The sequence below is a fragment of the Dicentrarchus labrax genome, unplaced genomic scaffold (assembly GCF_905237075.1).
Source record: "Dicentrarchus labrax unplaced genomic scaffold, dlabrax2021, whole genome shotgun sequence".
Lineage (NCBI taxonomy): Eukaryota > Metazoa > Chordata > Actinopteri > Moronidae > Dicentrarchus > Dicentrarchus labrax.
This window is the reverse complement of record NW_026136730.1, coordinates 1,340,331-1,352,559: the sequence shown is the minus strand read 5'-3', so window position 1 is coordinate 1,352,559 and position 12,229 is coordinate 1,340,331. Positions and strand designations below refer to the sequence as shown.

The following is a 12,229-nucleotide window of genomic DNA, read 5'->3' as shown; positions in this document are numbered from 1 at the left end:
TGGTGGGGATAGACTGAGGGGAATGTCCCCCGGCTGGCTCCACGCTGTCCAAACCAACGTCACCACAGTGCCATACGACAGGAGGACGCTACACCATTGATGATGATGATGATGATGATGATGATGCAAACACCAGCCCAGAAAACTTTTTTGATCGAAAGAAAGACGAAAACCTCGTTTTCTTTAAGTGCCTTACTACTAGTCCTACTTCTAAGAGATGTTTTTTGCTATATCTTTATCTGCATTATTACGGAGGATGGATCTAATTTTTATAGCTTTTTATGATGACAATGATTTGCATTACTATTTTTTTGTGCGGGGAATCTCTATTTCAGCAATAAAAAGAATAAAATTTTGATTTATTATTGTTCTAGATTCTGTTTGAGAATTGATGATCAGCTCAGAGAGACAGACAGAGACTGAGACCGACTGTCAGTATCTGCGTTTATTCTTCTGTATTTAAATCACAGCTGGGCTCGGGACGCGCGGCAGAGACTGGAACAGTCCAGTTTTAAGATCTGAACCAGCTTAGGATTTGAGAGCGAACTAGTCTGGGTGGGGAACTCGACTTTGTTTTAATCTGCCAGCCACAGCAGCTTTCCACAACTCACCAGCCACTCGTCCTGCTTGACCAGGCGATATTTTTGGATGAAATGCAACCTGGAGGTGATGGCTGGTAGTTGTCTCTCACTGTGTGACAAAGGAAGCTTTTTGTAACTGGAAACCACAGAATGGCCGGCGCCTCGCTTCCGCACCGATCCCCGTCTCTCAGCCGGCTCGGAAAAACACACAAAAACTTTCACGAACTTTGTCAAAAGTCGAGTTCGATTTCTGTGTGGAAAAAGAAGTCTTGGAAGGGCGGATATAGTGTTGATCAGTTTGTGTTCTTCATGTTTGTTTGTTTTTTAAAACCCATCACACTATTGATCCCTTTGAAGCCACCCTGTGAGTTGGTTTGTGTTTTAATAATTTCTCATTCATAATCATTCTCAGTTGATTCCATGTGTGTACAGCGAGTTGAACATGTGGCACGTGTTGCTAGAGTATTTTCTGTTGTTTTTGCGTGTGTGCGATTATCAGTGACTTTTAGGTGTAGGTAGGGGAATTCTTGTGTTTTGTGGATTTTTTTTTTTATAACTGAACAAATCAAAACATTTTTTTGTCGTGTGCGTATGAGTGTGTGCGATTCCCGCCTGTCTCTCTTCATCGCCCTCTAGTGTTCAGTTAGGGTTTATTACAGGGCCTCCAGCGTTCAGTTTACCTCAACCTCTGCTTTTTAACTGCAACCATTAAAACAACGGATGAGCAGCTCTGTAGGCAACCTTTTAAATCCTTTGTCTTCCTGAACAAGGCTAGCAGGGTTCATTCTTTGCTAGCCTTGTTTCCACTGTGGGCCAAATCAGAGCTAGCCAGGGCTAACTCGTTAGCGTAGCTTCAGACACAGCTAGCCATCACAAACGTGTTCAAGTCGTTACTGGTTTAGCTTTCACAACGGCCCAACAGAGCTACGTATGGCTAACAGTATCGGCGACAGTGTTGGGCTAAGTCTGGCACACGAACGATAAAAACAGCAAACACAAGGGCTAACAGATCAGACAAGATAACCAAGCTACCAGTGCCTTCATTTGGTTTACTTAATTTCTCTGGTGTGGTCAGTTGGCTCTAGCTAGCTCTTATCATTACCCGTGGATATCAAACGCCTGCTCAAATTACACGCTAACTAGGGCTAACCGACCAGAGCGGACAAGCTGACAGTGGATTAGCTCAGTAAACTAGTTTGATATGGTCGGTTAACACGTTGCACCACAGTTGGTTAACAGCATTTCTAGGAAGTGGCAGGTCAAGCTAGTTCCTGCAGTATTATCTCAGTCGGCTCTGGAGCGCTTTAGTACTGTTTGTCCCTATCTAGCCCCGTCTGCTCCTGTGTCCATATGAGGACTGTTTCCTGTTCCAGTCGACCCAGAGACAAACAGAAGAGCTAATTAACTTTCACTTCTATGTGACATATACTTCAGCTGTGTTGGTTCATCATCAGTGAGGTTATTAGATACCTGAAGACGCGGCTATGAATTTGGCGTTAGAGACAATCAGTTGTAATTTTCAAATAGAAAACAGATTAAAGAAAACCCACTCAGTTAAATCTCAGCAGGATTTCCAGAAGGAGTTAGATAACAGGGTGAAAGGGAGGGATGGATGGATGGATGGATGGATGGATGGATGGATGGGTGGGTGGGTGGGTGGGTGGATGGATGGATGGATGGATGGATGGATGGATGGATGGATGGATGGGTGGATGGGTAGGTTGAGGGGGTGTGAGTGAACTGTATTACCCTGCTGCACACACAAACAAACACAAGTAAAAGGGCTAATTCTACCCCCTTGCACCAACCCAACCGGACATTTCCACAACTGAAAAAGGATCTCGCGACCAGAGGGGACGGGTAGTGTGTATGTGCGTTTTCTTTTTCGTGTGAAGATGAATATAGCTAATTTCTCTTCTTGTACGTTTTTGTCTCTCTGTTTTTGTTTTGTTTTTTTATAAAGCAACCTCATAATCAAAACGAATCGAACCTCAACGGCTCATAACGGAACTGTAAGGCAACGACGGTCAGTCAGTTTGTCAGTCAAAAAGAGAGGCGAGAAATATTGAACAACCACAACTGGACTGACTGGACGCTTGCTGTGAACTGGCACTAACAACTCCCAAAACTACTACTACTACTACTTCTTCTACTACTAGTACTACTACAGTGGAATATCGCAACACAATCAAGAGAGAGAGCGAGAGAGTTTCATTACGTCGCGCCCAAACCCTGACACCTCGGTCTGCAGTCCTAATATCAAATCACTGAATGACATCGATTTCTGAATCTACAGTGAGAATCTGACAGAGGTTCAGGACTCCAGAAGTGTCACGTTTTGAGTCACAGCAGCAAGATCGTGGTTGGAGACTAATCTTCCTCAATTCAGAATAAAGTTTCTCCAATATGGAGGGTCTTCACTGGCGATCAACTCCCACGTCATCCGAAGCCTTTGATCCAACGTCAACTAAAGTCTCTCGTATTGTTCGAACACTTCCTGGAACCCAAAATTAAATGTATAGATTTCTATATCGTCTATGTAATGAAAACTCTTGTAGTTCTTCTTAGGTTTCATGGGTCGAAGCAGACATTATTTAGTTGGCTACCTTGCTAACTGTTTGTTAGCTTGGTTGCTAAGGGGACAATAAGTCCATGCAGCTCACTTTGTTTTTGAATCACTAATTCCTGACTTACCATTTCCTAAAAACCCTGTGGCTTTAGCTTCCTCCAGAGGTCAGCGCTGTCAGAACACTTTACTGCTGGCCCAAATTTCAGCCGCGTAAAAGTCTTGTTGCTCGTCAAACTCCACCAAAGTCGAATCTGACGTGAAAAATGTGTGTTGACATGAGTTTATTTCACAGTAAAATGTTGCTGTTATGTGACTGGGCCTTTTACACTGCTGTCCTCTCTTCAACGGCAAAGCTTAATGATGAAAACCGCGAAATAAAACCCGCTCTAACGGCACCATCTGCTGGTGAACGCAGGCTACTACTGAAGCTAACAACGTACAGAGTCGTAATTACGAGATTCAGAGTACAAATTATGAAATTACATTATGAGGTATTAATTTGAACATTTGTGAAGAAACTCTCTTTCTCTCTCTCAACTGTTTTATGTTTGTTAGCTCTGTCTGTATGTCCCTCTCCCTCGGGATTATGCGTTAATGTACGTCTGACTGTGTGCGTGGCCATATGAATACTGGACTTCCATTCGAATGCACATGGACTGTTTTTAAATGTATTTATTTGGAGCCCAGGTGTGTGTTTGTGTGCGAGTTAGTTTCTGCAATGACTTGAGAAGAAGCCATGTATTAAAAATATCACATTTATGCTGCAGAACTGTTTTGAGGAACCGATGGTTTGTGTTGTGGACTAAACCGGCTCGCCGTAGGGCACGGCGGGCCGGGGTGCGAATCGGACTAGCAATAAGACTCCCTCTGAATCCAAAAAGCTTTATGTAGATCTCCTGTATATGAGTTGAGAACAGGCAGTCTGGGTCTCTTTGTTCTGTTGTTTTTAGTTTGGCTGAGAAATGATTTTTGTTGTTTGTTTTTCTCTATGACATATAAATGCGTATAAAACTGTGAAAATTCATTGTGTTCAGTTAAAGGGTGAGTTTTAGGTTAGGTTTTTTTTTTTGCATGTTAATCTAATTTGTTCAATTATGGATGATTTCTCCTTTCTCCATCTCTTCTTGCGCTACACACACACACACACACACACACATATATAAATATAAAATATATATAATCTCGCTCTCAGGGTCTTTCACAAATCCATTATTCGAAATGCTTCATGTTCTTATTTCCTGAGTTGCAACTTGTTCTTTCCAAGTCCTGATTATTTTGTCCTTTTTTTTTTTTTTTAATGATTCAGAACTGTCAATCACTACATTTAGCACTTGACTGTGAACTCGTCATCACCTAACCGTTAAAAGATGTGGTTGGATTTTGGTGTTTTAAAGCCAGAATATTGTTGACATCTTTTGCTCCGTTCTCCCCTCTCACCCGGACATTCGGTTCAAACCTTTTCTGTTTTCTGTCTTGGTTTAACCCTCGTGTAACTTTCTGTCCTGGTCGGAGGTCAAAGGGAACGTCAGAGAGGATATCTAAAACCTCCTCGAACACACGCGCACACACACACACACACACACACACACACAGATGCTGGACCTCAATCAGAAAGCATTAACACACAATCATGTGGAAGAGCGTTTCTGTGGTTGTGTTTCAATCCTTCCTTCCATCCCCTCGTCTGTCCTCTCCTCCCCCCGGCTGTTAGTAAAACATGACAGTGTTTCACAAAGTCAAGAGATGTAAACCTGTTCTGTATTCAACCCGATAAGAAAAAGCAATAAAGATTATATTAAGGAACAGTGTGTGAATCAAATGCTGTCAGTGGTTTTGTCTTTCTTTCACTGCTGTCATTTAAAGCTCCAGTGTCATAGGAATGTTTTCATTACTGTATAATCACCTGAATATAAGAATCGTTCTGTTTTTCTGTTTTTTTCTACAGGACGGCAGTGGAACTGCCTCTGCCCATTCTTTCACCTGATGAGTGTCTGTTTACTGCAAAGATTTTTTTGTTTCTTTCAAAATACAAATTAACTAATGTTTTCAATATTTAAACATTTATCTGCGATACAGATATTACAAAAATTACAAAAATAATCATGGCCATTTTTTTGAGAATAAATAGTGATTTACCTGCAATTAAGACGTAACTTGGCTGCATGCACTAATATTAAAGCCTGCAGTGCTATTAGTGCCATTACTTTATAAGGCTTTGATTACAGAAATTATAAATTATTACAACAGTGCACTCATTTAAATTTCTTAGGGGAATTTGTATTCTTTTTATGATGTGTGTGGAATGGTGAAATAAACAGTGGTCCATTCATCCTTATTTTGTTATTAGATTATATTTTATTTTGTTTTTGCCCAAACATTTTAACAAACATTTCCTAATCTTGGGCAGGTTTTGAATGTGTTGACTGTCATGTTGTGGCTGACAGATTACAATCATCAAAATAAAGTAAAATGAGAACAATAAAAATTAAAAATTAAGCAGGAAAAAATTGTGGTAAGATCCTTTCTTTTTAGGTTTAATTAATAATCTTCCCATCATACTGTAACTAGGCCTTTAAAGTGGCTCAGTCCCAAAATACTGACTGACCACTTTTCACAAGCACTGGATGTCAATCAGGTTTTCAATAAACAAGCTCAGTTTGCAATTCTTCTCAATAATTGTCTGTTAATTCTCCGTACATAAAAAAGTCCCCACTTGTTTTGTATAGAATGACAGGAGTCCCCTCTTAGATAGAACAACATTCACACTTCAGCATGGGTGAATAAAAAGAAATAAGCACAATTTTTAGGAGAAAGTAATAATCTAAACTAAACATAATATAATCTGTAGTGATGTTTTTTATTTTTTATTAAAGTGGCACCAGCAATGTTGTCATTGTAGTTTTTTGAAGTGTGGAGTGTATTGTGAAACATAATGACAACCTATCATGAATTAATTTGAACATATCTAATGACAGACTCTGACTGATTCAATTCAACTGAATTTAATTTAGTTCCATATCATAACAGAAGTTATCTCAGGGCATTTCATATAGAGCAGGTTTAGACCATACTCCTTAAAAAATGAAGGAGGAAATAAGGACTTATAAAGTGGCCCAATTAAGCTACAAATTTTATCCAATGACTACAGTAGCTGCCTGGGGTCTAACAGTGGGCTTTGTGGGGTTAATCTATCCTCTAGCTGAACTGTCCCTTAGATATGTCAGAAAATAAGTCTTTTTTTTTTTTTTGCTTCACTTACTTACTTATTGTGTCATGATATGTTGACATTATGTTTTCACAATACACATTTAAAAAAACTACAATGACAACATTGCTGTCACCACTTTAAAAAAATGAAAACATCACTACAGATTATATTATATTTAGTTTAGATTATTACTTTCTCCTAAGAATTTTGCTTATTTCTTTTTTATTCACCCATGCTGGAGTGTGAATGTCATTCTGTGCTGTCTAAGAGGGGACTTGTGTCAGTATGTACCAGCCATCAGTGGACTCCTGTCATACTATACAGTACAAGTGGGGACTAGTCAGTGAGTATTTTGGGACTGAGCCACTTTAAAGGGCTAGTCAAACTCTGATGTCAGGTTTATTAATTAAAATGATTATTTTTTAAATTCCAGTCTGGGATCAATAAAGTCTATCTTATCTTCTGGACAGCCTTTTATGTTAATACCATTTCAAGTTTGAAACTTAGGACATCCACTGAAGGTGAGCTTTTGTGTCACAGAAACACAATAACAAATCATGTTTCACTAAAGCTGAGCCTTTATATTTATTTTTTACAAAAACAAAAACAAAAATGGATGATATATTTGACTTCTACACATCTAAGCCTACAAACATGCTTAATATCAAGCATTTTTACTGTACCAATGTGGAGAAATTGAAGAATAAATGTCCCATATTTATACTTCCAGATTCCATATTTTCTTATATTTGAGGTACTGTAAAAACATATTGCTCAATATTTCCTGGCTATGGGTGAAGCATTTTCATTATACTTCAATAATGCTGCAGTAATCATGACAAAATTTCACACAACTGTTTAATAACATCTTGATAATATAAACACTAAACACAAAATCCTACACAATTCTAATTTGTTTACTTTTCACACAAAATGCAATGCCAGTCCACATTCTTCTTATTTTGCAGCTCTGCTGTGTCCATTTGTAGGTAAAAGGGAAAAATAATTAGTTTTAACTTCAAAACACCATTGTACCTACTGTCTCTTCCTCACATATTATTTTTTATATTATTCAGTATGACAGCTGTTGCAGGTGGTTCCACATACAGTTTACATTTTTACAGTAGCTCAAATATAAGAAAATATGGAGTCTGGAAGTATAAATATGGGACTTTTATTCTTTATTCTCCACACTGGTGCAGTAAAGATACTTGATATAAAGTCTTTTTTTATTCATCAGGGGCGCATGAAACACTTTAATGTAACATATTTTAAATATAGCTTACGGCTCTAAATACCTTTATTTTGAAAACCGGAAGTAAATACGCTGTTTCTCCGCATTTACCATAATGCTGAGAATACTTGTACACTCTAAATTTAAGTGCGGCTGATTTGACCACGGAGATCGGACTCACGGCTGGATTGACCGCAGTCTACTAGTCTACTGTTTCTTCTCCACAGCACCGTCCTGTAAATGACAACATCCGGTCTCAGAATATGAAACAACAGGCCTTTTTTCTGTTTCTGTTTTCTAGTGATTTTATTTTTGGTTATATGAAATAGAAAATGAAAATCGAATAATTTTTTAAATTTCGCTCATCCCTTTCTGACCATGAAAAAGAAAAACGCCTTGTATTTAAATTTTAATTTTTGTATTTTAAAACGAAAATCAAATAACCACTCGTTTTCTGTTTTTTAATACCCGTTTCTGAAAGGAAAATCCAATGACCAAAACATACACGGACCCAAAACATACACGGACCCCCTCTACAGTCTGAAAGACAGCCTGGGGCTTAAGTCATTCACACCCTGAAGGTGTGTTAAAAACGACGTGTGTGAATGGGTCTTGAATTCCTTGCTCCAGCCTGCAGAGTCAAGGCCGAATATGGATTAAACACTCACACACATTATAAAACTTAAACATACAGTATCATAAAATTATTAGTTATCGCAGTTATAAATTCATGAATCTTCTCCTTGTATGTAAACATGCACTGTAATCTACGTTTGATATCCTGCAAACATTAATTATTAAACGGAAATTAAAATAAAGTAAAAACATGAAAGCAAACAATGAGAGCACATTTAGTTTATTTAGTTTCAACATCATTTAAGTACCAACATTTTGACCAAATCTCATTTTAATTCAATCTGTTCAATCCAAGAGAAACACTCACAAACATACACACACACACACACACATACACACACACACACACACACACACACACACACACACACACACTCACTCAGGTGATTTCCTGTAGATACAGAAGGGAGGATCCAGGTACATGAGAACAGGAAAGGAACCTTAAAGTGAAAGTGTTCAGTTGGTTCAGTCTCCATTTAGAGTGGACAGAGCAGGAGGAGGAGAACTGAAGGCTGAGGCAGGGTGAGTGTTCATACAACATTTTATTATCTTACTGTCAAAGTCTCTGAGTCAGTTTCTCCTGTAGAGGGAAGAAATGAATTAGATTGAAAGAAAACTGAGCAGATGGAGTTTTATTCTACTGTACACTGTGTGTGTGTGTGTGTGTGTGTGTGTGTGTGTGTGTGTGTGTGTTACTCATGAACAGACTTGTTGTTTCCTGATTCTGTGCTCTGAGCTCACAGTCTGTGTTAATGTTTAACTCTCAGACTGACTTCAGATAAGAAGATGAGTGATTGTGTGGAGGAAGAGGAGGACAGAGCAGAGTCTGCAGTGTCCAGCTGTCTGTCTATGAAGAGTGACCGGTCCAAAGGTCTTCCTCCAACCTTCAGTAATGAACCTGAACCCTCAGACACACAGTAAGAGAACTGCTTCTAACTTATTTATATGACTTATTCTCAGTTACATGTGCCAGTTTTCTGTTTTCTGTTTGTGTTTATATATTAAAACTTCTACCAAAGTTTATGACACAAAGATAAATCATTCGAGCCATCTTCCTCTCAGTATCTCTGTCTGTCAACTAGAAACACTGTAATCTAATTTTAAAGCACTAAAACAAACTTTTAAACCTCCTAATTATCCACAGAAGCAGCACTTTGTGTATTTGAAGCTCATTCATTCAGCAGAGAATTTATTGAAGGATTCAAGTGATATGAATAAAAACATGTTGGTGTTTGCAGAGTTTGTACAGATACAGTTTCAAACTCAGATGGATCTGATTGCATTTCTTAACCAAAACACCTGAGAACCTCCATCCCAGAACTTCAAGAAAATATTCAGATGTTTTTTACTTTTCTGTTGAAGTCGCTGTAAAGATTGAGTCTGAAAGAATGTGCTTTAGTGTGTAATTTATTCCTCAGATCAGCTGTTATGATCCACCAGATGCATCTTAAATCAGTTCATATCATAATTGTTCAACGTGTGGTGAAAAAGCATTTATAGAAAAGCTTTGCTCGCCTTCATTCTGTCTGTTCGGGGGTTGAGTTTGCTCTTTAATAATGTTTGTAAAATATGGGGGAAAATTACAGGTCACTTATGTTCAGACCTTGCAGTTGAAAGTGTTGGATCATTACTAACTCAAGCTGAGCTCTCCAAAGTGACTGAAACAGTGAAGGACATAATCATCTGCTTTAATGGAAGGCTTTTATTGTGAAGATCAATCAATAAATGTTTATTGAGACAGACAGAAAGGAAAAACTGTTAATTAGTGTAGAGTTGAAATAAAAACAATTATTTTCATTTCACACTGAATGCTGAAAACAGAAAAGCAACGACACTTTTAGTGTTCTCTGTGACAATCTGAGCTTTCAGACAGCGTCAGTGGCCAACTCTGGATATTTCTCATCAACAATCAACAAATCACTTTACTTATAAAGAAAAGTCTCCACAGAGAGAGGAAGAGGAGTCATGTTCCTGTGGAGGAGCAGCCGTCCTTCTGTTCTTTGTGTCAGGACGTCCTGAAGGATCCAGTCTCTACCAGCTGCAGACAGTGCATCACCTCATACTGGGACCAGTCTGCTTCATCAGGAGACTCCTCCTGTCCCCAGTGTGGTGATAGTTTCAGAACAAAACACAATGTACAAGGTAGGACTGTAAATCTTGCTGCTGATGTTTATAATTGCTGGAAAAAAGACTTTCTGTTTAATTACATTAAAAATATTATGAATATCGATTCTGAACATTTCTATTCCTCTAGAATCTCATTTTATGTTCAGTGGCACATGTTTTCTTCTCTTTCAGCAGATAGTGGTCTGCAGGAGGTTTTAGATGAACATAAGATCAGTCTGAAGACGAGATGTGAACGTGTGACTGAAGGAACTGATGGAACAGGAAGTGGAACCCTCCTCAACAGGATCTACACTGAGCTCTACATCACAGAGGGACAGAGTGAAGAGGTTAATACCCAACATGAGGTGAGACAGCTTGAGACAGCTTCCAAGAAGAAGATTCTCCATGACACTCCAATCAAGTGCCACGACATCTTTAAAGCCTTACCTGACCAACAGAGACACATCAGAGTGGTTCTGACGAACGGTGTCGCTGGTGTTGGAAAAACCTTCTCAGTGCAGAAGTTCACTCTGGACTGGGCAGAGGGTTTGGAAAACCAAGATGTCAGTCTGGTGGTTCTGCTTTCGTTCAGGGAGCTGAACCTGATCAAAGATGAGCAGTACAGTCTTCTCAGGCTGCTCCATGTTTTCCATCCAACATTACAGAAGGTCACAGCAGAGAAGCTCGCTGTCTGTAAACTTTTGTTCATCTTTGACGGCCTGGATGAAAGCAGACTTTCACTGGATTTCCACAACAATGAGGTTGTGTCTGACGTCACACAGAAGTCTTCAGTCAACGTGCTGTTGACAAACCTCATCAAGGGGAATCTGCTTCCCTCGGCTCTCGTCTGGATAACTTCCAGACCTGCAGCAGCCAATCAGATCCCTCCTGAATGTGTCGACAGGGTAACAGAAGTACGAGGCTTCACTGACGCCCAGAAGGAGGAGTACTTCAGGAGGAGAGTCAGTGATGAAGATCTGTCCAACAGGATCATCTCACACATCAAGACCTCCAGGAGCCTCTACATCATGTGTCTAATCCCAGTCTTCTGCTGGATCACTGCTACAGTTCTGGTCCACATGTTGACTACAGACCAGAGAGGAGAGCTGCCCAAGACCCTGACTGACATGTACTCACACTTCCTGCTGGTTCAGACAAAGAGGAAGAAGCAGAAGTATGATGAAGGACATAAGAAGAGTCCACAGGAGCTGATGGAGGCTGACAGGGAAGTTCTTCTGAAGCTGGGGGAGGCTGGCGTTTGAACAGCTGGAGAAAGGAAACATCATGTTCTACCAAGAAGACCTGGAGCAGTGTGGTCTTGATGTCACAGGGGCCTTGGTGTACTCAGGAGTTTGTACAGAGATCTTCAAAAGAGAGAGTGTGATCTTCCAGAAAACAGTCTACTGCTTTGTTCATCTGAGCATTCAGGAGTTTCTGGCTGCAGTCTACATGTTTCACTGTTACACCAACAGGAACACAGAGGTACTGGAGGGTTTCCTGGGGAAAAACTACAGAAGGGACTCAAAACCAATGACTCTTTTCAAGAGAATTTCTACGTTTTTTAAAAAGGACGATAGCCTAGACTGTCATGATGATCTTCATGACACATCTCTGGATGTGTTCCTGAGAGATACCATGGAGAAATCCCTTGAAAGTAAAAATGGCCACCTGGACCTGTTTGTTCGCTTCCTTCATGGCCTCTCTCTGGAGTCCAACCAGAGACTCTTAGGAGGCCTGCTGGGTCGGACAGACAACAGTCCAGAAATCATCCAGAGAGCCATCAACAACCTGAAGGAGATGAACAGTGATGATATCTCTCCTGACAGAAGCATCAACATCTTCCACTGTCTGACGGAGATGAACGACCACTCAGTCCATCAGGAGATCCAACAGTT

At 39.7% G+C, this 12,229-nt stretch overlaps 2 protein-coding genes and 2 long non-coding RNA genes across 22 annotated transcripts in view; 3 read left to right on the top strand and 1 right to left on the bottom strand.

The window, feature by feature from the left end:
- LOC127359477 (protein NLRC5-like) overlaps window positions 1-12,229 on the top strand; it is a 186,285-nt gene that overhangs the window by 103,827 nt on the left and 70,229 nt on the right. The window lies entirely within an intron of this gene.
- Window positions 405-4,969, top strand: LOC127359544 (uncharacterized). Its single transcript, XR_007882652.1, has 2 exons — window positions 405-2,233; window positions 2,302-4,969. It is a non-coding gene; the product is annotated as an uncharacterized LOC127359544 (long non-coding RNA).
- Window positions 8,659-11,739, top strand: LOC127359511 (protein NLRC3-like). Its single transcript, XM_051393420.1, has 4 exons — window positions 8,659-8,750; window positions 8,996-9,145; window positions 10,177-10,370; window positions 10,527-11,739. Exons 2-4 carry the CDS (start codon window positions 9,015-9,017, stop codon window positions 11,594-11,596), a joined length of 1,395 nt encoding a protein of 464 aa, XP_051249380.1. The 5' UTR covers window positions 8,659-8,750; window positions 8,996-9,014; the 3' UTR covers window positions 11,597-11,739.
- The window catches only part of LOC127359540 (uncharacterized), a 32,564-nt gene continuing 31,475 nt past the window's right edge, over window positions 11,141-12,229 (bottom strand). The window contains exon 2 of the long non-coding RNA XR_007882649.1: window positions 11,141-11,198. This is a non-coding gene — a long non-coding RNA (uncharacterized LOC127359540). The remainder of the gene's footprint in view (window positions 11,199-12,229) is intronic.